We start from the raw sequence: 27,768 nt of genomic DNA, 5'->3' as shown, positions 1-27,768 counted from the left end.
TCATAGTAACCAATCAAATTGGTCAGACAAGACCTCCCTTTGACAAACCCATGCTGTGTCTTAACTCTTACTGCAGTCTTGTCAAATGATCCTGCAATGCATCTTTACCCAGTGATTCCATTATTTTCCCTGGAACACAAGTTAAACTAACAGGTCTGTACTTACTTGTGTCACCTTTTGAACCTCCTTTGTGAATTGGTGATACATTTGCACACATCCAGTTCATTGGACCTCCCCTGATTCTAAGAAATCCTCATAATTATGGCTAAGGGTTTGCTTTCTTACTTCCTTTGCTGCCTCCTTTAATATAACTGGATAGATCCCATCCACCCCAGGTGCCTTCCTTATGTTTAACTTCAACATTTTCTTCTCAACTTTTCCCTCATTTATTAAAAAATCACTTAGCTTCCTGTTATTATTTGATAAACGTCTGGCACCCCCAACCCCTCATTGAATAACTCCTCATGTGTGAATGTAGATGCAAAATACTCATTCAGTTTATCAGCTACCTGAGCATGATCATCAATAGTCAACCCATCTACGTTAAGTGGTCCAATCTGATTCATCTCTTTCCTTCTAGAGTTTACATAAGTAGAGAACTCCTTGCTGTTTTTCTTTGCATTCTTTGTCAAAGATTTCTCATAATCTGCCTTCGCCTGCCTAACCTCCTTTGTGACTTAATTACCGACTAGTTTATACCTGCCATAGGCTTCTGTGTCGCCTGATATGCATCTCATACATTCTTCTTCTTCTTCTATGCCACTAGCCTCATTAATTCATCTGACATCCATTTAGGCCTAAACCTTGAACAGTATTCCTTGGTTACAGACCAGCTTATATCTATCATAGGCTTCCATGTCACCCATTAATTTATATGTATCCCATGCATTTTTCTTCTCTGCCATATGTCTCATTAGTTCATTTGACATCCATTTAGGCCTAAACCTTGAACAATATTTCTTAGTTGGAATGAAAAGCCTAGTAGCCTCCAAAATTAAGTTCCTGAAGGCTTCCCATTTAGAATTCACTGTTGGTATCATCAAAAGTTGGTCCCATTGTACAGAATTTAAAAATTGTCTGAGACCTCTGTAGTCACCTTTACGAAAGCAAAAGCCCTTCCCTTTAGCCTTGATGGTAGTGACATCTTTAAATAATTCCCACATCAATACATTGTGATCACTGTTGCCCAGTGGTTCCTTTATCTGCAGATTCTTAATGCATGAAGAATCGTTACTGATAATCAGATCAAGAGTATTACTCCCTCTGGTTGCCTCTTGAACATGTTGCTGTAGAAAACAGCCATCCAATAAATCCACAAATGTCTTGCTAGTGTGTGAGTGACCAATCCACAAGTTCCAGTCAATATCTGGAAAGTTAAAATCTCCCATTATAAGACATTCTGATTTACTGGCCCACTCTATTTCTCTGCACAGTTGCTCATTATACTCATCAGGTTCATTAGGCCTATAAGACACACCTACTCTCATTTTTCTTTTCCCAGTGCTTATTTCACTTCAAACAGACTCAACACTGCATTGTCCACCAGCATCAATTGGATACACTTCTTTAGTTTTGTGTTTTTTAACTAACAGCATAACCCCTCCTCTCTTTCCATCCTGTCTATCCTTTCTATACACATTGTACACCCCAAATTTCAACTGTGCACTGCCTATATATGTGTGTGACACCACATCTCTGATGGGTTGTGTTAGGGTGGTGGTGGTAGTAGTAGTAGAAGTAGTGGCATGTGATGCAAGAAAGCATGTGTATGAGCTTATGCAGCATCAGCCAAAAAAAAAAAAAAAAAAAAAATCACACCATTCCCTCCAAATGCCTGTCCAGTTCCTCCTTAAATTTATTCAACCTATCAACTTCCACAACGACAGATCGAAGTTTGTTCCAGCAATTAACCACCCGCTGGCTAAAGGCAAATTTTCGCACATCTATTCTACACCTGTCTTTTCTTAATTTGAATTTATGCCCCCTTAGGTTCGTAATCTGAACAAGTGGAAGGATCCCATCAGAATTCAGCGTGCTCAACCCATTCAAGGCCTTATACACCTCAATCAGATCACTGCGCAGGTGCCTAGTCTCCAGCCACTGCAATTTGCAGAACTTAAGCCTCTCTTGGTAAGAGGATCCCTTCATTCCCCTCACCAATCTTGTTGCCCTTCTCTGTACATGCTCAAGTAAATCTACATCCTTCCTAAAATCAGGCCTCCAGGCTTGTACGCAGTACTCAAGGCGTGGCCTGACCATTACCTTATACAGAGGGATAATCACCCCCTTTTCCCTGCTAGCAAAATTCCTATATATCATTGACAAAACCCCATGACCTGCCCTGGCAGCCTGTCTGCATTGCTCAGAAAATATCATCTCTGCCTGCACAATTACTCCCAGGTCTTTTTCATTTTCTACCACCTTAAGTGTAGTACCACACAGTTGGTACATTTCTCTGGGGTTACTTCTACCCATATGCAGTACTTTGCATTTGTCAAGGTTAAACTTCAGTTGCCACTTCTTAACCCATCTGCCCAAATTATCTAGATCCTGTTAGAGTAGCACACTGCCATCACTGTCATTAACAACCCTGCCAACCTTTGTATCATCTGCAAACTTTGACATTAAGCCTGATATACCTTCATCAATATCATTGATAAATATACAAAACAACAGTCGACCCAACACTCCATTATTTTACCCAGAACAGAATTTAAACTAACTGGTCTGTAATTACTTGTCACCCTTCGGTCCCCCTTTGTGAATTGGGGATACATTTGCACATCTCCAATCCGTGGGACCTCCCCTGAGTCCAAGGATGCTCTCATAATTATGGCTAATGGTTTGCGTAGTTGCTTTGCCACCTCCTTTAATATAACTGGATAGATCCCATCCACCCATCATGTTCCGTTCCCGAACTCTCTGGAACGGAACATGATATTGCCATGGGGGATGTCTTTGTGTGTGCGCGATGTAAGGAGTGTAAGGAAATCAGGCGACAACTCAGCGTTGTTATGGGCCTATATGAGAGTTTGAAGGACAGGGTGGATGCCCTCGAAGGAAATAAATTGAGGGGCCCATCAAGCTCTCAGCTGCCCACATCAACGCCAGAGCTTGCACTTGGTCATCGCGCAACACAGCGGCTAACCCCAAGGCAGAATGCGCTGGTCCCACAGGAACTATTAGTTGTTGGTGACTCTATTGTCAGGGAAACGGGGAACATGCTATGTAAAAAGGATAGGTGGAACAGGACCAGGGTATGTCTGCCAGGGGCAAAGGTTGATGACGTTGTAGAGCGAATATCATCTTTCAAGGGCACAAAAGGTGATATAGTTGTACACGTTGGCACTAATGATATTAAGAGTAGGAGACCGGCAGAATTACTCAACAAGTACAGGTCACTGTTGAAAAAAAGCCGAGAATTAGGGTTGCATTTGAAAGTGTCTGCAATTCTGCCCAGACACGATAGGAGGGAGTATATGATGAGAGCCTTGTCGATCAATTCGGCCCTGGAAAGATTGTGCAAGGCTCAAGGGGTGGAATTTTTTTCAGCCTGGACTGTACTTGTTAACAGGAGAGACTGCTTCTACAGGGATGGGATACACTTAAATAGAAAGGGTGCAAGAATATTTGCTGATGCTATCGAGGCAGTGTTAGGTGGGTCGGAAAACTGCTAGCTTGGGGGGATACAAAGACTAATAGTTTAACAGTAACTGCAGGCAGAGGTGAAGGTGATTCTTGCACAACTTCTATTAGAATAAGAAGCGACCTGGAGCGAGGGGTGTTGGGGGTTTCAGGGACGGATGGCAGTCATCCTGGAATAGTTGGGTATATGGGATGTGTTAGGGTAACAAGGAATAGGCATAGGAGCATGTATACCAATGCTAGAAGTATAGTAAATAAATTTGATGAATTTGAAGTGTTGGTCAAGACATCAAAGGCGGATATTGTTGGGATAGCAGAGACGTGGTGTCACAAAGATATAAGGAATGCAGAACTGGAATTTGGGGAGTACAATGTGTACAGAAAGGATAGACAGGACAGAAAGGGAGGAGGTGTTATGCTGTTAATTAAGAAAAACATAAAATCAAAAGAAGTGCATCCAGCTGATATAGATGGACAGTGCACTGTTGAGTCAGTTTGGTGTGACATAAGCACTGCGAAAGCAAAAATAAGAGTAGGAGTGTGTTATAGGCCTAATGACTCGAATGAGTACAATGAACAATTGTACAGAGAAATAGAGTGGGTCAGTAAATCAGAATGTCTTATAATGGGGGATTTTAACTTCCCAGATATTGACTGGAACTTGTGGGTTGGTCACTCACACACTAGTCAGACTTTTGTGGATTTATTGGATGATTGTTTTCTGCAGCAGCATGTTCGAGAGGCAACCAGAGAAAGTAATACTCTTGATCTGGTTATCAGCAGTGATCATTCGTGTATTAAGAATTTGCAGATAAAGGAACCACTAGGTGGCAGTGATCACAGTGTGCTGAAGTGGGATTTACTCAAAGAGGTAACTACCATCAGGGGTAAAGGAAAGGGTTTTTCCTTCCGTAAAGGGGAGTACAGTGGTCTCAGACAGTTTTTAAATTCTGTACAGTGGGATCAACTGACGATGTTACAAACAGTAAATTCTAAGTGGGAAGCATTCAAGGAATTAATCGTGGAAGCTACTAGACTTTTCATACCGATGAAGAAATATTGTTCAAGGTTTAGGCCTAAATGGTTATCAAATGAACTAATGAGACTCGTGTCAGAGAAGAAAAATGCATGGGATGCATATAAATTATCAGGCGACGCAGAAGCTTGTAGCAGATATAAGCTAGTCTGTAATCAGGTCACAAAGGAGGTTCGGCAGGCAAAGGCGGATTACGAGAAATCTTTGGCAAAAGATGCTAAGAAAAACAGCAAGGATTTCTTTACTTATATAAACTCTAAAAGGAAGGGGATGAATATGATTGGTCCACTTGACATCGATGGTTCGACTGTTGATGATCCTGCTCAGATAGCAAACAAACTGAATGAGTATTTTGCATCTACATTCACACATGAGGAATTATTAAGGTTTGAAAATGGAAGAAGGTTATCAAATTGTAGCAGTGTGCTTAATGATTTTGTAATAACTGAGAGCAAAGTGGAGGAGAAATTGTTGAAGTTAAACATAAGAAAAGCACCTGGGGTGGATGGGATCTATCCAGTTATATTAAAGGAGGCGGCAAAGCAACTAAGCAAACCCTTAGCCATAATTATGAGAGCATCCTTGGATTCAGGGGAGGTTCCCACGGACTGGAGATGTGCAAATGTATCCCCAATTCACAAAGGAGGTTCGAAGGGTGACACGAGTAATTACAGACCAGTTAGTTTAACTTCTGTTCCGGGTAAAATAATGGAGTCACTGGTTAAAGATGCATTGCAGGATCATCTAGACAAGACTGCAGCAATAATTCAGACACAGCATGGGTTTGTTAAGGGAAAGTCTTGTCTGTTAAATTTGATTGGTTATTATGATGTGGTCACAAAGGAACTGGATGCAAAAAATAATTTTGATATCATATACTTGGATTTCAGGAAAGCTTTTGACACTGTTGCGCATGGAAGACTACTGTACAAATTGGAGCAGAATGGTATTAAGGGTAAGTTGCTACAATGGATAAAAGGATGGTTAAGTGGGAGAAGACAGAGGGTGGTAATCAATGGGTGCTGCTCTTCGTGGACTAATGTTATTAGTGGAGTCCCACAGGGTTCGGTGTTGGGTCCACTGTTGTTTTGTATATTTATCAATGATATTGATGAAGGTATATCAGGCTTAATGTCGAAGTTTGCAGATGACACGAAGGTTGGCAGGGTTGTTAATGACAGTAATGGCAGTGTGCTACTGCAACAGGATCTAGATAATTTGGGCAGATGGGCTAAGAAGTGGCAACTGAAGTTTAACCTTGACAAATGCAAAGTACTGCATATGGGTAGAAGTAACCCCAGGTACTATACTTAAGGTGGTAGAAAATGAAAAAGACCTGGGAGTAATTGTGCAGTCAGATATGAAGTTTTCTGAGCAATGTAGACAGGCTGCTAGGGCAGGTCATGGGGTTTTGTCAATGATATATAGGAATTTTGCTAGCAGGGAAAAGGAGGTGATTGTCCCTCTGTATAAGGCAATGGTCAGGCCATGCCTTGAGTACTGCGTACAGGTCTGGAGGCCTCATTTTAGGAAGGATGTAGATTTGCTTGAGCGTGTACAGAGAAGAGCAACACGATTGGTGAGGGGAATGAAGGGATCCTCTTACCAAGAGAGGCTTAAGTTCTGCAAATTGCAGTGGCTGGAGACTAGGCACCTGCGCGGTGATCTGATTGAGGTCTATAAGGCCTTGAATGGGTTGAGCACGCTGAATTCAGATGGGATCCTCCCACTTGTTCAGAATACGAACCTACGGGGACATAAGTTCAAATTAAGAAAGGATAGATGTAGAATAGATGTGCGGAAATTTGCCTTTAGCCAGCGGGTGGTTAATTGCTGGAACAAACTTCCATCTGTCGTTGTGGAAGTTGATAGGTTAAATAAATTTAAGGAGGAACTGGACAGGCATTTTGGAGGGTATGGTGTGATTTTTTTTTTTTTTTTTTTTTTTTTGGCTGATGCTGCATAAGCTCCTACACTTGCTTTCTTGCATCAAGTGCCACTACTACTACTACTACTACTACTACTACTACCCCAGGTGCTTTTCTTATGTTTAACTTCAACAATTTCTCCTCCACTTTGCTCTCAGTTATTACAAAATCATTAAGTATCCTGCTACAATTTGATAACCTTCTGCCATTTTCAAACCTTAATAATTCCTCATGTGTGAATGTAGATGTAAAATACTCATTCAGTTTGTTTGCTATCTGAGCAGGATCAACAGTCGAACCATTGATGTCAAGTGGACCAATCAGATTCATCCCCTTCCTTTTGGAGTTTATATAAGTAAAGAAATCCTTGCTGTTTTTCTTAGCATCTTTTGCCAAGGATTTCTCGTAATCTGCCTTCTCCTGCCTAACCTCTCCTTTGTGACCTGATTACAGACTAGCTTATATCTGCCATAGGCTTCTGAGTCGCTTGATAATTTATATGCATGTCATGCATTTTTCTTCTCTGTTACGAGTCTCATTAGTTCATTTGATAACCATTTGGGCCTAAACCTTGAACAATATTTCTTAATAGGTATGAAACTTTTAGTAGCATCCATGATTAATTCCTTGAATGCTTCCCACAATTTACTGTTGGTAACATCGTCAGTTGATCCCACTGTACAGAATTTAGCTAAGAATAGGAACAGGTGCATGTATACCTGCATATACACCAATGCTAGGAGTATGGTAAATAAATTTGATGAATTTGAGGTGCTGTTCAAAACATCAAAGGCAGATATTGTTGGGATAGTAGTAGTAGTAGTAGTAGTGGCACCTGATGCAAGAAAGCAAGTGTAGGAGCTTATGCAGCATCAGCCAAAAAAAAAAAAAAAAAAAAAAAATCACACCATACCCTCCAATTGCCTGTCCAGTTCCTCCTTAAATTTATTTAACCTATCAACTTCCACAACGACAGATGGAAGTTTGTTCCAGCAATTAACCACCCGCTGGCTAAAGGCAAATTTCCGCACATCTATTCTACATCTATCCTTTCTTAATTTGAACTTATGTCCCCGTAGGTTCGTATTCTGAACAAGTGGGAGGATCCCATCAGAATTCAGCGTGCTCAACCCATTCAAGGCCTTATAGACCTCAATCAGATCACCGCGCAGGTGCCTAGTCTCCAGCCACTGCAGTTTGCAGAACTTAAGCCTCTCTTGGTAAGAGGATCCCTTCATTCCCCTCACCAATCGTGTTGCTCTTCTCTGTACACGCTCAAGCAAATCTACATCCTTCCTAAAATGAGGCCTCCAGACCTGTACGCAGTACTCAAGGCGTGGCCTGACCATTGCCTTATACAGAGGGACAATCACCTCCTTTTCCCTGCTAGCAAAATTCCTATATATCATTGACAAAACCCCATGACCTGCCCTAGCAGCCTGTCTACATTGCTCAGAAAACTTCATATCTGACTGCACGATTACTCCCAGGTCTTTTTCATTTTCTACCACCTTAAGTGTAGTACCACACAGTTGGTACGTTTCTCTGGGGGTTACTTCTACCCATATGCAGTACTTTGCATTTGTCAAGGTTAAACTTCAGTTGCCACTTCTTAGCCCATCTGCCCAAATTATCTAGATCCTGTTGCAGTAGCACACTGCCATTACTGTCATTAACAACCCTGCCAACCTTCGTGTCATCTGCAAACTTCGACATTAAGCCTGATATACCTTCATCAATATCATTGATAAATATACAAAACAACAGTGGACCCAACACCGAACCCTGTGGGACTCCACTAATAACATTAGTCCACGAAGAGCAGCACCCATTGATTACCACCCTCTGTCTTCTCCCACTTAACCATCCTTTTATCCATTGTAGCAACTTACCCTTAATACCATTCTGCTCCAATTTGTACAGTAGTCTTCCATGCGCAACAGTGTCAAAAGCTTTCCTGAAATCCAAGTATATGATATCAAAATTATTTTTTGCATCCAGTTCCTTTGTGACCACATCATAATAACCAATCAAATTTGTCAGACAAGACTTTCCCTTAACAAACCCATGCTGTGTCTGAATTATTGCTGCAGTCTTGTCTAGATGATCCTGCAATGCATCTTTAACCAGTGACTCCATTATTTTACCCGGAACAGAAGTTAAACTAACTGGTCTGTAATTATTCGTGTCACCCTTCGAACCTCCTTTGTGAATTGGGGATACATTTGCACATCTCCAGTCCGTGGGATCCTCCCCCGAGTCCAAGGATGCTCTCATAATTATGGCTAAGGGTTTGCTTACTTCCTTTGCTGCCTCCTTTAATATAACTGGATAGATCCCATCCACCCCAGGTGCCTTTCTTATGTTTATCTTCGACAATTTCTCCTCCACTTTGCTCTCAGTTATTACAAAATCATTTAACTCACTCTTAGTTTGGTAAATATCTGGCCCTGTCCTCCTTGAATAACTCCTCATGTGTGAATGTAGATGCAAAATACTCATTTAATTCGGCAGATATTGCAGAATGATCATCTACAGTCAAACCATTGATATCAAGTGGACCAATCTGATTCATCCCTTTCCTTTTAGAGTTTATATAAGTAAAGAAGTCTTTGCTGTTTTTCTTTGCATCCTCTGCCAAAGATTTTTCATAATCTGCCTCTCGCTTGCCTAACCTCTTTTGTGACTTAATTACAGACTAGCTTGTATCTACCATAGGCTTCTGTGTCACCTGATAATTTATGTGCATTCCATGCATATTTCTTCTCTGCTACGAGTCTCATTAGTTCATCTGACTTCCATTTGGGCCTAAATCTAGAGCAGTATTCCTTAGTTGGAACAAAAAGCCTAGTAGCTTCCAAGGTTACTTCCTTGAATTCTTCCCATTTAGAATTTGCTGTTGGTAACATTATCAGTTGGTCCCACTGTATTGAACCTAAAAAAATCTCTGAGACCACTGTAGATGCCTTTATGAAAGCAAAAACCCTTCCCTTTACCCCTGGTGGTAGTTACGTATTTAAGTAAATCCCACATCAGTACACTGTGATCATGCTACCTAGTGGTTCCTTTATATGTAAATTCTTAATGCATGAATAATCACTGCTGATAATCAGATCAAGAGTGTTACTCCCTCTTTTTGCCTGTCTATCCTGTTGCTGTAAAAAACAATCATCCAATAAATCCACAAAAGCCTTGTAGTGTGCAAGTGACCAACCCACAAGGTAGAATCTATATCTGGGAAGTTAAAATCCCCCATTATAAGACACTATATTATAAGACTCTCATTATAAGACAGATTTACTGGCCCATTCTATTTCTCTGTATAATTGTTTCATTCTACTCATCAGCGTCATTAAGCCTATAACAAACTCCTACTCTCATTTTTGCTTTCCCAGTGCTTATGTCACACCAAATTGACTCAACATTGTACTGTCCATCTATTTTAACTGGATGTACGTCCTTAGATTTTACATGTTTCTTAACTAATAGCATAACCTCTACTCCCTTCCTATCCTTTCTTCTGTACACATTGTACTCCCCAAATTCCAATTCTGCATCCCTTATATCTGAGTGGCACCAGGTCTCTGATATCCCAACAATATCCACCTTGAATATCTTAACCAGCAATTCAAATTCATCAAATTTGTTTACTATACTCCTAGCATTGGTGTACATGCAAATATACATGGACCTGCTCTTACTCTTAGTTACTCTAACACAGCCCATGTATTTACTTGTTTCATGATCTCCAGCAGTTCCTGAAATCCCCAGCAACTGGCTTTCTGGGCTGCTGCTCATTCCAGTAGAAGCAGCACAAGGATCATTTCCACCTCTGCCTGTGGCTACAGTTAACCTATTAGTCTGTGAATCCCCCCCCCAAGCTAGCAATTTTCCAACCCACCTAACATTGCCTTGATAGCATCAGCAAATATTCTTGCACCCTTTCTATTTAAGTGTATCCCTTCCCTGTAGAAGCAATATCTCCTGTTAACAAGCACAGACCATGCTGAGAAAAATTCTACCCCACGAGCCCTGCACAATCTCTCCAGGCCGAATTGATTGACAACTCTCTCATCATATGCTCCCTCCTATCATGTCTGGGCAGGATTGCAGACACTTTCAAATTTAACCGTAACTCACAAATTTTTTTTCAGCAGTGACCTGTACTTTCTTAGTAAATCCGCAGCTCTCCTACACTTAATGTCATTAGTGCCAACGTGAACAATGATATACCCTTAAAAGATGATATCTGCTCTACAATGTCATCAACTTGATATAAGAGAGGACTCAGATTAGCTAAGTTATCTTTGCCCCCATTGGACAATTTCCTACAGATTTAACAATTGGTAGTAGACATTTGAGAAGTTGAAGCTGTTTGTGCAGGGCAAGGTTTATCAAACTGGAAGGTAGAATGCAATGTTCTATCATCAGCAAAAATATGGATAGAATCTACAGTTAATGGAAAAGGTCATTAATATATGAGGAAAAGAGTGGGAGAATTGAACCTTAGGGAACATTAATAGAGAAGTTAGAGAGCCACCTACCATCACTGCAATGAGCATCCGAGAGGAATCTGGATACCTAATTACAAAAAAACAGTTGGCAAACCATAAGATGGATATTTATTTAGAAGACCTTTATGCTAAACATGATCAAAAGCCTTTGAAATGTTAAGACAGCTGCTTAAGTTTCACCAAACTTTTCCATTGAATTTGTCCATAGATGGGTAACATATGCCAATATATCACCAGTGATTCAACACCATCGGGGTTGATCCACTGATGATATACTGTCGATCCATTTATGTCATTAGTGGATTGATACTGACGACTGATCAGTGATCGACAGTGGATCCATACTGGCGATCGTTGATCAGATGGAAAGTTTCTAGACAGTTTAGGAGCTGATGGTTAATGGATTTTTCCATTACTTTAGAAAGAGTAGATATAAGTGCAATGGGATCATAATTAAATGGGAGAAATTTGTCGCCCTTTTTCTGGACTGGCTGGATATGAGCAAATTTCCAAGCAGAGGGGAAAATATCAGTGGAATAAGAAGGTGACACAGAACAGTAGTATGCTCAGGAGCACAGATTTTGAGAACAATTGGAGACATACCATCAGGACCTGGCACTTTCTTGGCATCAAGGCTATTCAAAATTCTTCTGACAACCTTTTGTTGGAAGACCATAGGAGGCATTGAATGAAGTTCACTGGGAATGGTAAGGCAGTGGTTTACCAAGATCATCAATACATGAGTTAGAAGAAAGGTAGAATTCCAGTAGGTCAGCTTAATCTTTATCTGAGTTAGCAATAGACCAATCCGGTTTTGACAGAGGTGAGAATAGAGATTAGCAAAAGTTGTGGTCAATAGTTTTGGCAAGATACCAGAATGTTTAACTACCATTTGGACAAGAAGCAAGTTTTCTACTCTTAGCCTGTTTAAAATCTAGTTTGGACTGATTAATAAATGTTTTAAAATTGTTTCGAGCTTTAGTGTAGGCAGAAAATGATCATGGAGATTTGGATGCAAGCCAATTGCAATATGCAACATTCTTATCTTGAATAGCCTTGGCACATTTATTGGGAAACCAAGGTTTAGATAAAGGATGTGATTTTAAGGTGGAGTGTGGAATGAAGGATTTCATCCCTACAGGAATAATTTCACTGACACAATCTGAGCAAGATTTGACATCAGAAGATTTAAAACAGTAATCCAACCAGGGAAAAGAAGAAATCTTTCAGATCATCCCATTTTGCATTTTTGTAATTCTGAACAACACACTTTGAGAATAACCACAAGAGAAAGGCTTCATTGGAAAAGAGACCTTCATAAAGTTGTGATCTGAAGTGCCTAGAGGACTACTCACCTCAACCATATACTTTTAAGGGTTGTATTTGAGCAAAAGATCAAGAGTGTTGGTCTTCATCTTTGAGAATAAGATCAAGACCAACACTCTGGGTCTTTTGCTTAAAAGTATGGTTATGATTGTCTTGTATTCTAGTAGGCAAATGAACAATCTGTGTGAAGTCATTATATGAGCAAACATTTATATCAGAAGATTTAGAACAGAAATCCAACCAAGGAAAAGATGAATAGAAATCTTGCAGGTCATCCCATTTTGTTCTTGTAATGCTAAAGAACATGAGGCTGAGAGAAATAGCTATGAGAGAAAGATTCCATTGGAGAAGCGCATTATTAAGTTTTGATCTGAGTACCAAGAGGAACACTCACTTCAGCTCTGTACTTGAAAGGGTTGTATGTGAGAAAACGATCAAGAGTTGTTAGCTATGTGGTACAATGCCAATCATAATCTCAAAAGATATCAATCATACTGTATGATGGGGATGGGGTGAAGCTTTACTCTGAAGACTGAACATGGGTTTCACCACTTCAAGCCTCTAATGAGCAAAATGCTGGTATTGCACTGGTTGATGAGTCATCTACCACCTAGTATTTCCTGGTAACACAGAGGGGCGGTATTACTTCATGTGACATGGATGTCACACCTTGACCCCTGCATGCATTGGTTCACACCTGTGTGGTTACTTCCAATATATTAGATGCCATATTTCAGGACTTGCACACGGGGGGGGGGGTTATACTCAGGGATATTACAATTCCACCATCATGAAGGTGCAAGCAGAGGATTTGGTTGCTGTTGAATGACTGGACTTTGTTGAAATTTAGTTCGCTTGAATGAAGTGTCACGTGATTATCAGTTTCAGCAGCATTTTAGACTCCCAGATAGCAAATCCTAGCTTGTCATATTTGAGAGAATGTCTGTGACAGCTTCGTGTTCTTAATTGAACAACTTTTATATTTTATTGAAATGCTGATTGATTACTTGTAGCAACATCTATGTATGGATGTTTATTTGGCTTGGTTTAATTATATTCTAAATTGTGACTCTCAAATCCCTTATTTATCAAATTATTTATTTATCAAATCTGCAAATATGGAATATTACAGGGAATTTAAAACTACATGTACTTGTTTAATATACATTAATATTATTTATCTTATTTATTTTCTTTCAGAATGAAACATCTAAAAAGAAAAAGAAGAAAGGAAAATTTGATGGAAAAGACATGCTAATGAAAAAGAAAAAGGATGCTATAGATGAAAGAATATTGAAACAAACTGCCAAAGGTTTTGTGCAACTTGCTGGATTACTTGTGTAGTTATTAATGCTTAGCATTAATTTTCACACTCTTATATAAAATTAAAGATTGAATATATAACTGTTGTGAACATATGAATTGTGGTATCCTATATTAGCAATTGAGAAAGAGAAGAATTTACTGCATCAAATGAAATAGAAAAACTTTTAATTAGTATTTAGTATTATGATCGTACAGGCAAAGAAAAGAAAAAAAAAGGGGGGTTCTATTCTTCTCATAGGTGCCTATTCAGCAATCCTTTCAGTTTCCCTAAGCCATCAAGCTCAACTTATTTCAATGATTAATATTTCACTGGCTAAAGGAAAACTTCCTACAATCCAGTTGATAATTTCCCCTCTTGTTCTAGTGTCACTTAATACCATGAAACTTCATTGAGGTTTATAAGATTCTGAGGGAGGAGCCCTCCTCAGAGCCTTATAAACATCAATTGCATCTCCTTTAAGCTATCTAGTTACCAAACTCTGCAGACCACATATTTGAATTTGCTCCTCAGGCAGATGCCCCTTTTGCTGATTTCACTATGTGCAATCCCTGTCTTTGAACTTTTTCAAGATGCTTGATGTCTTTTTTGAGGGGGGGGGTCTCCACGTTTGGACATTCTTTATGTCATGCAACCAACAAGTAAGGGCTTATGGAAACTTTGAAGTGTTCTCCACATTGTTTTTTGTTTGGTCTGACTTAATTTTTAAGTGAACATAATTTGCAACAAGATATGGAAGAAGTGTTAGAGAATCACATCACAAAATGTATGTTTTTTACATATTTCTCAGGAAACAAAATACAAATGTGTCCTGATGCAGGGAGAAGTGCTCATTTACTTAATGTTACGATTGTTTGCACATTTCTTTGTATTTTTAGTGCTTGTCAACAGTGCATATATCGTATTGTTGTTGTTTATAAGCTCCCCTTCATTAACATCTGGCAAGAGCCCTACAAAGAGGCAGTGTATGATAACTGGGTTATCATATTTGAAGTTTTTCTAACTTTCAGTACAGAGTAGTGTTTTCATTCTCAATTCAAGTTTAAACCATGTTTATCTTTCTCACTATTCACACTGAAATTACTTAATTTACTGAAGGAATTTGAGCTAGGCCTGTAAAATTTTAATATTAGTTAAATATTTTCAGGCTATCCATAGCTAAATAATCAGCAGGCTAGTAGGTGTAAGCTATATTTGATCATACACAACAGCAAGAAAATACGTTCCATTGTTAAAAGTACTTGTTTTGGGTGTCATTGATTCTGGAATATAAACAGCAAAAGCTATTTTATATACACTTAGATAACTCTGCAGTGTGAATATCCTTATCCATAACACTTCATGCACAGTATCTGCCAATATACCACCATGTGGTGCACTGTCTCAATATAAAGGCAGAAGCTAGCACTCCAGCATTCAGAAGACTGGTGTTCTGCATGAAGAATGGATCAGAGACATGACCTAACAGAGCTGCAATGGTGGTGATCATTGAGCTAGATTAGCAGGGATGGGTATCTCGGACACTGCTGCCTTTGTCCACTATTTCCACATAGCTGTGCCTTGTGTGTATCAAGAGTGAACTACCAATGGAAGAAACACAGCCAGAGGTCCCATGGAAGTCACCACATGTCGCTGACCAAAGGGGGGGTAATAAGATGATCCAAAGGGATGTTCAGTATGTCTTAGTGAAGCAATTGCCCATGCAATATAACAGTGTGTAGTACAGCCCATTTCAACCTAGTCCACATGTCAGACAATTACAGCTGACCTGAATACCTTTGTTGATAGCTCATCTCAAGAAAATGTGCCTATGGTGGGCATGGAAGTGAAGCCAATAGATAATGAATGATATACATGCGTGCACAGATTATCTGTAAGTTGTGTGTGTTTCATTCGCTGTCCAGTGACTCTACTTCCATTTACACTGGAAGTGAATTTGTTTGTGAAGAGCTGTCAGCTATCTCTGACATCCAACTGTCATTCCCCTCTGATTTTTTCAGAGGGGAATGACAGTTTTGAGCAGATATTGCAGAGATTTTCAGTTTGTGAGCAGATATTGCTGATATCTTTTGTATGAATATATATACATGCATTATTCTACCAAAAGTTATGGGACAGTGCTCTGCATATATATGAAATATGCAAATACTTCGGGCCTATAAAGGTGTTAGCTGTTAGCTTGGAATTCATTTGAAACATGCATGATGAATAAAATGTGTACACAGATAGCGCTAACAGTCTCAGAGAGGAATGATAGTTGGATTTTATATGGAGAAAATGTCTATAGATACGCTGTTGCTCAGGAATTAAACATTCTGAAATCAACAGTTGGCAGTGTGCTGAGAAAAGGAATTCTAGAGGTGATAGTGAGCCCAAGAAATGATCAAGGTAGGTGTAAAATACTGACCAATAGGAGTTGATGGATCCTATATTTTGAGATGGCTGGTTACCTCATCTTGCTCTCACACTGTAGATAATCTGAGTTTTGAGCTGAAAATGGTCACAAGACAGGTAATCTGCAAGTGTTTCAATGACGTGGAGAGCTGAAATCCACAAGCCTTTGGTAACAAAAACAAATTATATAATACCCAAGGTCTTTCTCATTATACGGTTTACATTCACTGGTTAGAGTGCATGGAACCATGAATGCTGCATACTCTATTGATATTCTCAACAATTCTGCATGCTCTAAATTGTGAGAATTGGCCCTTACACTTGCCAACAAGACAGTGCTCCCTGTCACAAGATAAGTGTTGTGAATATGTGGTTTAAAGAAAATAACATCAGAAAGTTGTGCAATTGATGTGCAAACTCTGTATATCAACTGCACAAAGCCCCAGTTTCTAATCTGGAAATTTTAGGGTCAGAGGAATGATGTATACCGTTATTTTTTTTGTTGGCTCTATATTTTTTTATGCAGGTAAACAAGCCATGGCCAGTCATAGAGCATACTCTTGGGTAGCCAATGCAAAATTATAATTTCAACAAATGAAATTAATTAACATCAAAATGAGGCTAAGGTAAAGAAAGCCCACACGAGAAGCATGCAAAAGTTCGACGAAATTTACTGGTAAAAGTACTTTGCCATAGCGGCATTTGTATTGTTGCTCGCTCGGTAAACAGACGGTGGATGTTATCGGTCTGGAGTAGAAGTTGAATCCCACGGAAGCTGGAAATCCTCCCGAAGTGGAGGAGGGGTAACCTGACTTTTTTTCTTTAGAATCACTAATTGATTCATGAACAGAGTCATATTGGAAGTTCTGGCGTAAAAAATGTTCGTAACGTAGTTTCACCGGTAAACTTTTTCGAAGTTTGCCGTGCTTCTCGTGTGGGCTTCCTTTACCGTTGCCTTTTTTTTTTCTTAATAAACATTTTATCCACTAGTCCACCAGTGATTCTAAAGAAAAAACGGTCAGGTTACCCCCCTCCACTTCAGGAGGGTTTCAATCTCCCATGGGATTCAATTTCTACTCTTGACCGATAACACCCACTGTATGTTTACTGAGCGAGCAATAATACAAATGCCGTTATGGCAAAGTACTTTTACAAGTAAATTTATCGAACTTTTGCGTGCTTCTTGTGTGGGCTTTCTTTACCTTCGCCCAAAATGATTAACTGATAGATGAGTTTGTGAGCAGATACTGAAAAAGACATCTGCTCACTGATGGGAGATATTACAGGATGTGCAGGGATATGTAGATAAATGTAGAGAGAGAGAGAGAGAGAGAGAGAGAGATGCCATTCTTCAGGCATCTGCAGACCAAAGAGCAGTCAAAAGACTACATAACATAATGTTGCTTATGTTATGTTACTATCATACATTTGTAATAACTTAATCCATATTATATACTTGATTGTTGACCATCTAAAAATATGCACTTTATCTGATTTTAATCTTTGTATTTTGTATCTGTACATTCTATTTTTGTAGAGTGAAGAGAAATCAAGAATATGCTACAGATATATATATATATCTGACCTTGTAGGATTTTTTGAAGTCTATAATAACATAATTTAAGCCCACTAGTTTAATTTCGGTGCACAGAATGTAGGGCAAAGCTTAATTCTGTATTCACTAATGAGCAGACTATATTTGCTACTTAGTGCATCAATGTCATCTCATAATGTGGAGGCCATTTTCGAAGAATTACCTTGATATTGCACTACTGTAAATAAACACTACTCCAATAGAGAAGTATACTGCTATTTATTTAAAGTGTATGCACTACCCACACTCGGGTTTTGACCCTTTTTTGGTTGGTAAGTAGGCACTGTGAAGACCTGAACAACCCAGTTATGAGATGTATCCATAACATGTGACCCCAAAATTAGCATTAGCGTTAGTAGAGGCATATGATGCAAGAAAGCAAGCTTATGCAGCATCAGCCAAAAAAAAAAAAAAAAAAAACCCTTTCATTTCACCCCTCCGTTCATTCGGAATACCTGTCCAGCTGAGCCTTAAATTTATTTAGGCTATCAACTTCCACAACAAGGGATGGAAATCTGTTCCACCTACCCACTGGCTAAAGGCAAATTTCCGCACATCTATCCTACATCTGTCTTTCCTCAATTTGAATTTATGCCCTCTCAGGTGATTATTCTGAGCAAGAGGCAGTATCCCATCAGCATTGAGCATGCTCAAACCATTCAAGGCTTTGTACACTTCTATCAGATCACCTCGCCGGTGCCTAGTCTCCAGACACTGTAATTTGCAAAACTTAAGCCTTTCTTCGTAAGAGCAACCCTTCGTTCCGTTCATTAACCTTGTTGCCCTTCTCTGTACTCGTTCCAGCAGCTCTACAAACCTTCTTGAAATGAGGCTTCCAAACCTGTATACAGTACTCAAGGTGCGGCCTGAACATTGCCTTATACAAGGGAATAATCACCTCCCTATCCCTGCTAGAAAAATTCCTGTATATCATTGATAAGACACCATGAGCTACTCTTGCAGCCCATCTGCACTGCTCAGAGAACTTCATATCTGGCTGCACAATTACCTCCAGGTCCTTTTCATTCTCTACCACTGTCAGTGTAGTACCACAGAGTTAAATACGTTGCTCTGGGGTTGCTGTTTCCCATATGTAGTACTTTACATTTGCCGATGTTAATCTTCATTTGCCACCTCTCAGCCCATCTGCTCAACTTTCCAGATCCTGTTGCAGCAGCATAGCGTCAGTAGCGTCCTTAACAACACTGCCAACCTTTGTATCGTATGCAAACTTGGACATTACGCTTGATATACCATCATCAATATTATTTATAAATACAGAAAACAATAATGGACCCAACACTGAACCCTGAGGGACTCCACTAATAACATTAGTCCACGATGAGCAGTGTCCATTAATTACCACTCTCTGTTTCTGCCACTCAACCATCCCTTTATCCATAGCAATAATTTGCCACCAATGCCACACTGCTCCAATTTGTGCAGCAGTCTTCCATGTGCAACAGTATCAAAAGCCTTTCTAAGATCCAAATATATAATATAAAAGTTATTCCCTGCATCCAATTCTTTTGTGACTACATCATAGTATCCAATCAAATTGGTCAGGCAAGACCTTCCCTTAATAAAACCATGTTGTGTCTGAGCTATAACTGAATTCTTGTCAAGATGATACTGCAGTGCTTCTTTAACCAGTGCTTTCATTAATTTTCCTGGAACAGAAGTTAAACTCACAGGTCTATAATTACTTGTGTCAGCCTTTGATCCTCCTTTGTGAATTTGGGTTACATTTGTACATCTCCGGTCTGTGGGTACCTCCCCTGAGTCCAAGGAAGCTCTGATAATTAGGGCTAACGGATTGCTTACTTCCTTTGCTACCTCCTTTAATATAACTGGATAGATCCCATCCACCCCAGGTGCCTTTCTTGTGTTTATCTTCAACAATTTCTCCTCCACTTTACTCTCAATTATTACAAGATCATCTAGGTCACTGCCAGTGTTTACTCCATCTATGACATTCCCCTTCCTGAATACCTCCTCATGTGTGAATGTAGATGCAAAATATTGATTTAGTTTGTTAGCTACCTGAGCAGGATCATGAACAGTTGAACCATCGATATCAAGTGGACCAATCTGATTCATCCCCTTCCTTCTAGAGTTTACATAAGTAAAGAACTCCTTGCTGTTTTTCTTTGCATCCCTTTCCAAAGATTTCTCGTAATCTGCCTTCGCCTGCCTAACCTCCTTTGTAACTTGGTTACAGATCAACTTATATCTATCATAGGCTTCTGTGTCACATGTTAATTTATATGTATCCCATGCATTTTTCTTCTCTGCCATATGTCTCATCAGTTCATCTGACATCCATTTAGGCCTGAACCTTGAACAATATTTCTTAGTTGGTATGTAAAACCTAGTAGCTTCCAAGATAATTTCTTTGAATGCTTCCCATTTTGAGTTTGCTGTTGGTAACATCATCAGTTGGTCCCACTGTATACAATTTAAATACTGTCTCAGACCATCATAGTCGTCTTTACGAAAGCAATAACCCTTCCCTTTACCCCTGATGGTAGTTACCTCCTTGAATAAATCCCACTTCAGCACACTGTGATCACTGCCACCTAGTGGTTCCTTTATCTGCAGATTCTTAGTGCATGAAGAATCAATACTGATAATCAAATCAAGAGTATTGCTCCCTCTAGTTGCTTGCCGAACATGCTGATTTAGAAAACAATCATCCAATAAATCCACAAAAGCCTTGGTAGTGTGTGAGTGACCAACCCACAAATTCCAATCAATATCTGGGAAATTAAAATCCCCCATTATAAGACTCTCTGATTTACTGGCCCACTCTATTTCCCTGTACAGTTTCTTATTATACTCATCAGAGTCATTAGGCCTATTGCACACTCCTACACTCAATTTTGATCTCCCAATGCTTATGTCACACCAAACTGACTCGACACTGCACTGTCCAGCGATGTCGACTGGCTTCACTTTCTTGTATTTTACTTCCTTGTTTCTTAACTAATAGCATAACCCCTCCTCCCTTCCTATCCTGTCTATCCTTCCTGTAGATGTTGTACTCCCCCAATTCCAGTTCTGCATTACTTATACCTGTGTGACACCACGTCTCTGATATCCCAATAATATCCGCCTTTGATGCTTTGAGCAATACCTCAAATTCATCAAATTTATTTACTAAACTCCTAGCATTGGTGTACACGCAAGTATGCATGCACCTGTTGTTTTTCTTAGATACCCTAACACAACCCATGTGTTTACTTGTACCCCAATGACTCCCAGCAGTCTCTGAAATATCCTGCATTTTATTTTCCAAGCTGCTGCTTATTCCAGTAGAAGGAGTGCAAGAATCACTTTCACCTCTGCCAGTGGCTACTGTTAATCTATTAGTCCTTGTATCCCCCCAATCTAGCAGTTTTCCGACCCACCTAACACTGCCTCGATAGCATCAGCAAACATTCTTGCACCCTTTCTATTTAAGTGTATCCCATCCCTGTAGAAGCAGTCTCTCCTGTTAACAAAACCCCTAAAAAGAGTTAAAAGCCTGGTATACAGTTTAAATAAATAAAGAGTATTGAAATACTGAGGCAACTCATTGTGAATTCCTTCACAATATGAGATTGATGCACTAAGTGTAAAACCTAATTTGCTCATTGCTGTGTCCAGAATGAGGCTTTTGCCTTAAATTTACTTGAGTTTATTTTGCCTACTGTACCATCTCACTTGTTGTGGATATATCTTATCATTGGGTTGTTCAGGTCTTCATAGTGCCTACTTACCAACCAATGAGACCCAAAAAAGGGTTGAAACCTGAGTATGGGTATAGCATATACTTTAAATAATTAGCAATATACTTTTTCATTGGAACAATATTTTTTATTTTAGTGTAAAGGGCCTCAACAATATGAGGTCTTTGCACTGAGTAGCAAACCTAGTTTGTTAATTGCTACATACAGAATGAGGCTATTTCCTGTATGTACAGTGAAGCATACTAGTTTAGTAACTAGAACAGTTTGAAAAAAAAAGCTTTTGAATGTGGCTCTTCACTCAGGCAACATGTGCAAGCTGATAATATAAGCAATTTTAACATTAATATTTAAAGACCGATTGTCCTTTATTGGACAATGTACAGGGTGAGCTATATGTCAGCTTACTAAGAAATAATCTTTACAATTTAAACCTTGAAGCAAATTTCATGCCCATATTACTTTATATAATATATATACATAATGTTATTTTTTTACATTTAAATGAATTGTTAAAACTGTTTTCAGTAATTTACTTCTCAGTAGATTACATCTTTTCTTGGGAAATTGACGTATGGCCCACCCTATATTTTTAAAGAAAAGTGTGAATTCAGTCAAGCAGATATTTTATGAACACACTTTATCAAAGCACATAAAATTAAAATAGTTTAATTCCATTTTTGTTGTTCTTTCCTATTATGCATAAATTGAGATTTATCAGGTTCTGTTTCTGAATAAAAATTTTACAGCTGCTGAAAAAGCAAGGCAACAAGTAGAGGAAATTAATGTAATTTTGAAACAGATCACAGAAGAGATAAGGTAAGCACAAAATTCCATCATTTAAAATATATGAAAAGATCATAAACTCATACAGTCACATTAAAATTTTGATATTTGCTGGCTGATGACAAGGTCTTATTTTTTATAAATTTAAAATAACTGCAAATATATGAAAAACTACATTACATTAATAAATTAAACATATTAGGATTCAGTATTGAATCCAAAAGTCATGAGGCACCCTTCTGATTGCAGAAAATTGAGTGTGACTATGAAATATGCAGATATTTTGGCCTATAAATGTGATCCAGAATTCATTTCAAATTTATATTGTTGAATGATGGGCACACAGAAAGAGCTAACAGAGTTTAAGGGGAATGGCAGTTGTATGTCATGTGAGAAAATATCAGTGCTTGCTGTTACTTGGGAATTAAATATTTACAGGTTAACATGTTTGAAACAAGGTGAAGAAATGGAAATTAAAAAATAAATGCTGAACCCACAAAACAACCAGATAGTCAAAATATGGAGCTAGTATGCCTTGAGACAGCTAGCTATCAGATTTTGGAAAATCTGAGTCTGAAGCTGCTTCTAGTAGTTAGGAAAGCTGCTTTCCTAACTACTAGAGGCTCTTCAGTACAATTCTACCTTAATTAGAAAGGTAGAATTCATTAAGAATGACAACTGCAGGTGAAAACAAATTGAATGTATTTCTAGATGCATTAAATGACAGAAGATTTGGTGTGTACTCTACCATTATACCAGCCTTATGAATGTAGATAAAAATTTTCTGATAACCAAATCATTTAAAGTATTTTTAAATGTAACGGTGATGGGAAATTTAAATGAAATAGATTGGAATTGAAAATAAAGACAAAGTTTTTATGAATTGCTTTATATTCTTAATTGGCATAATAGCAACAAACAAGATAAAACAAAGTCATCTATACAGAGAAAACCATAAACAATAAAAATCAATGAATACAACCTCTTTGTTGCAACTAATAGACCAAGGGAGACGGTGACATGCAAAACCTATTATCTCTAAAAACCTTGCAACAACTGTTCGCTGAGACAGATGGCGAGGACTAGCCATAATTTCAGGGTTCTTGAGGAGTTATAATAGTTAGAAGGCCAGTTACAACCCGTGACATTATGGGAGGAAGTAATTCTGGATATGATATATAGTGTGCAGTGGACTATGGCCAGAATGCATTCATGGTGTTCAGGAACTTGCCAGTGATAAACTGCAGAACTGGAAAATAAGATTGACTTCAGCAAAGACGAACATAAGTAAGGCGATGGAGATGCTGGAACTGAAGGCCAAGCTGACCTCGTGAAGATCTGATTCTTCACGAGGCCAGCATCACATAAAAGGACAGATTTTGACCAAAAAAGGATGACTGCAACTTTGTTTCTTTGAGATGTTTGTTTGTTATTTAGTTTTTAGGAGCATTAGCAACTAAGGCCATATTGCTCCGGGATATGCGGTGGTCATTCCCTGACCTTTCCGCATCCTCCGTATTTGGTGGTGACGGGCTTGAACCCCGGTCTAATCAAGAAGCGTGTGCTACGCACTGCTGCTCCTTCCCACCTGGCTACGGAGGCGCCTGTGTTTCTTTGAGAAACGGATGTTCTGTTCTAATGAACTGTATCAGAAGAATAAGAAACAAAATTATGTTCAGATTTCTATCCTTGGCTTCTTAAAATGTAACAATTTAGTATAACTGACTAATACAGTATGTAAATAAAAAAAATGTTTGTGCACAAAAAGCACAAACACACACATTCATTATACAAATATACATATGTGCATATTTTTAATTGCTTTCCCGGTTTAATTTGTTTTTATTGAATATCTAAATGAAGCTTAAATTAATGAGGCTACAGGAATGCTCCCCTCCTTTACTACATATAAATGTTCATATGTTCATATGTAAAAATGTCTGATCTATGTCATTACACGGTACATCTCTGACATAAATTGATAAATTGGAGACTACTTGTAATGACAACAATGTTTATTTTCCCTGCTGTCTTTGATTCAGTTTACACAAGTTTTAGCACAAACCTGATTTCTTTCTGAATGCAGTAATACCATACACATATCTTTGAAACATGTTAGTGAATTCATAGAGCATGCTGTTTCTGAAAAATTTTCCATTTCTACAATCAAACTATTTAATATCTGAAGTTATTAGCACATGACCACAAGCTTTTGGCTTTCAAAAAGATGGATATGCCTTCATGGAAGCATATGCTTCCATGAAAGCTAGTATGCTTTCAAATACCTAGGGATTTTCTATGTAGTTCATGTATAAATTTAAAATAACTGCAAATATATGAAAAACTACATTACATTAATAAATTAAACATATTAGGATTCAGTATTGAATCCAAAAGTCATGAGGCACCCTTCTGATTGCAGAAAATTGAGTGTGACTATGAAATATGCAGATATTTTGGCCTATAAATGTGATCCAGAATTCATTTCAAATTTATATTGTTGAATGATGGGCACACAGAAAGAGCTAACAGAGTTTAAGGGGAATGGCAGTTGTATGTCATGTGAGAAAATATCAGTGCTTGCTATTACTTGGGAATTAAATATTTACAGGTTGACATGTTTGAAACAAGGTGAAGAAATGGAAATTAAAAAATAAATGCTGAACCCACAAAACAACCAGATAGTCAAAATATGGAGCTCATGTTTAATTCTTTAGAAAATTGTTTCTTGCTTCTTTTATTATTATTGATCTGTTTATATTAGATTAAACACAATGTATGTAGGTAATGTATGTATGCATTAATGTAATGCATGTATGTAAGCTTGAAATTGCACACCCAGCATATTTTAAAATAAAATTTGCAGTAATTATAGTATACAATAATTACTGCAATACATTAAGAGATGTGGGTATCCTGCAAGCAAGATATACACAAAAAAATAATAACAAGAACTTTATTGGGAGGGGTTGGACACCAATCAGGTTTCACACAGCTGCATTTGTACAAATTGTAGCTCAACTGGTGATGGGTTAAATATCCTTGCTATTCCACTTTATAGGCCTACCATAACATGTGCATTATCAACACTAAGTGCCAGACAGACAATTTTTTTAAAGGAATCAATTCTTATGGGTTGTTCAGAAGTCATCCAGCATTGCACTCTGTAGTGTCACCTTCCAGTGCTGGCACTGAGGGCAAGCTGCTTTGATTTGACAGTTTTTTTAATCATGAAAAGTCACCATGACAAGTTATAGCTTGGAATCACTTTGATCATTGCCATCTGTAGCCATCAATTGTGGCCCATTTTTCAAAGCCATCACTATTTCTTCTTTCCCTATCAGTGCAATTTCACTAACAGTGGCTGCTGTTCTGGTCTTTCACAACTATATTTCTTTGCTATTTCACTATCAGAAAACATATTTCTGAACAATGCACTAACATGACCAGCACAACTCAGAGGAAGATTATGTTCTGTGACAAAAGATTCAAATAAATATTCAGCATGTTTGACATCATCATCACTGGAGTCTAAATGAAATACTCATCTATTTTTGAATATCTTCCTATGTTCTGCATGCTGTCCTTATGCTTATTTGTTTGGCATTTCTTGCCATTTGAAATTGAAGAATCACATGTGTACACAAGACAAACTTGTTACCTTTGTCAGATTTCACAAGACATAGATAATCTTGTATATATGCATTTGGAAATTTTGCATGATATTTCTTTAGCATCTTACTGAAAGACATTGTTAATTAGCTGCTTACCACATAAGTAAGAAGTGGTTGCACATTACAGAGAGCAAGGCTATTGTCCTCTGTTTATATTGCGTAATGTAGACTAGCACAGCTAACAGCCAATTTGTTAACAAAACGTATACAGAAATTCACAAAAATTTTAAAAAATTCTAATTTTATCATACTTTTAATATATATTTTTGCAAAAAGGAAAGGTACTGTTTTGCAAAAAAGATGAAGAATTTCTTTGTAACTAACTATATTATGAAGCGAAACAGAAAAGGGTCAAATTCAGTAAAAAAAGATGATTCTTTGTTGTAAATCCAGAGTTGGCATCTATGTCAGCATACATGTCGAAATAATGGCCATCAATGCCAGATCCATTTATCATGTCTGACACTTTGTCTTTCAACAGAATAACTTCTCAACATCATTAAAATTTGAGAAAGTTAAATTCTGACTTATCTCTACTAAATCCCTCAGTATTTAAACACGTCATTTTGCTTGCCATATTTAATCTCCCAGCAACTCCAATCTCTTCCATCATACAGTATGACTGATGGCTTTTGAGGTTATGATGGGCATCGTAGTGAAATCCAATCCTCATATTTTGAGGATACAACTCTAAAACAATGTTTGCAGGCCAGCCCATAGATAGTCCAGCAGACCGAATCTATTGTAAATCTCTAGGAGGCATCCAGATCAGCTGGTGTATAATCTCACTGCCTCTGATCTGCCAAATAGATACTGGAGGGAGTCTGAGTAATATGTATACAGGGAGCATTGTCAAGGCCATGTTATGTTAAGGAGCTGGGTATATTCTTGCTGTGTGTACACCATATCCAAAAATTTCATTATTTCATGCAATGTGTCATCCCCAATTCTTCTTTCTGCTGAATACATTATGAATAATGAAACTAATAGAACAAACTTATCTGTGAAGAGTTCTAAACCTCCCAAACATTTCATTTATTTCACAAATATACATGGTCTCAGTTCCAGTCTCAATGATGTCCATTTCTGCTTACAGTTTGCCAAGTCTCCCCTTACTCTTTGTGACAGAATCCCAAATATTGGTTGATTCAACCACTGGTCATCTCAGTTACGATTCCTTTTACTTCAAAGGTAGTAATTGTGCATATGTCTGTTCTAATATTCCCTGTCAGAGACACAGCAATTTGGAATCTCCTGTTTTTGATCTTCTGGCTTAAAATCTCTCTACCCCATTCTGTCATATTCATCTGTTGCTTGAATCATTCTCCCAACTCCGTTTCTCCACTCTGTCTCATAGATGTTATCTTTCTGTTGCATGCCTTTGCCTTTTCTCTAGATAATTCCATGGGCACTGTTCTTCTGAATTGGCTTCTATAATCCCCCTCCCCAAAACCAGTCTGAACACATGTCATAACCAGTCAGCATCCTTTTACTGTTCAACTTTAAACTTGCAGAACCAACTTTTCTCTTTCATTATTTCTTCAACTTCAGTTTTCTGGAACAACATTCCTTCACACATATTTCCTGAAAATTACAATCTACAGAAATTCAAGTCTGATATTAACAAGCATCTTCTTTCATCTTTTCAAATTTCAACTCCTGCACAGTTCTAAGTACTATACGTTCTAATACCTTTTATGTTTAGGGTTTTCATGAAAAAAAAAAAAAATAATAATAATAATAAAAAATAAATATTATGCATCATTGTGGCTTTAAGTTGGAATTCTTGGTGTGAATGATTTTATTTTTCAATTTTATA

General features: G+C 38.2%; 1 protein-coding gene across 2 annotated transcripts in view; it reads left to right on the top strand.

Annotated features, from left to right (window-relative positions):
• The window catches only part of LOC150090760 (glucosidase 2 subunit beta-like), a 213,876-nt gene that overhangs the window by 137,179 nt on the left and 48,929 nt on the right, over positions 1–27,768 (top strand). For both annotated transcript variants that reach the window (XM_090372539.1, XM_090372533.1), the window contains exons 12-13: positions 13,650–13,761; positions 22,239–22,308. In XM_090372539.1, coding sequence (XP_090228665.1) covers positions 13,650–13,761; positions 22,239–22,308 — 182 coding nt within the window. The remainder of the gene's footprint in view (positions 1–13,649; positions 13,762–22,238; positions 22,309–27,768) is intronic.

This window comes from Mastigoproctus giganteus, chromosome 1 (genome assembly GCF_048544385.1).
Source record: "Mastigoproctus giganteus isolate SK-2022 chromosome 1, ASM4854438v1, whole genome shotgun sequence".
NCBI lineage: Eukaryota > Metazoa > Arthropoda > Arachnida > Uropygi > Thelyphonidae > Mastigoproctus > Mastigoproctus giganteus.
This window is presented reverse-complemented; position numbering and strand designations above follow the sequence as displayed.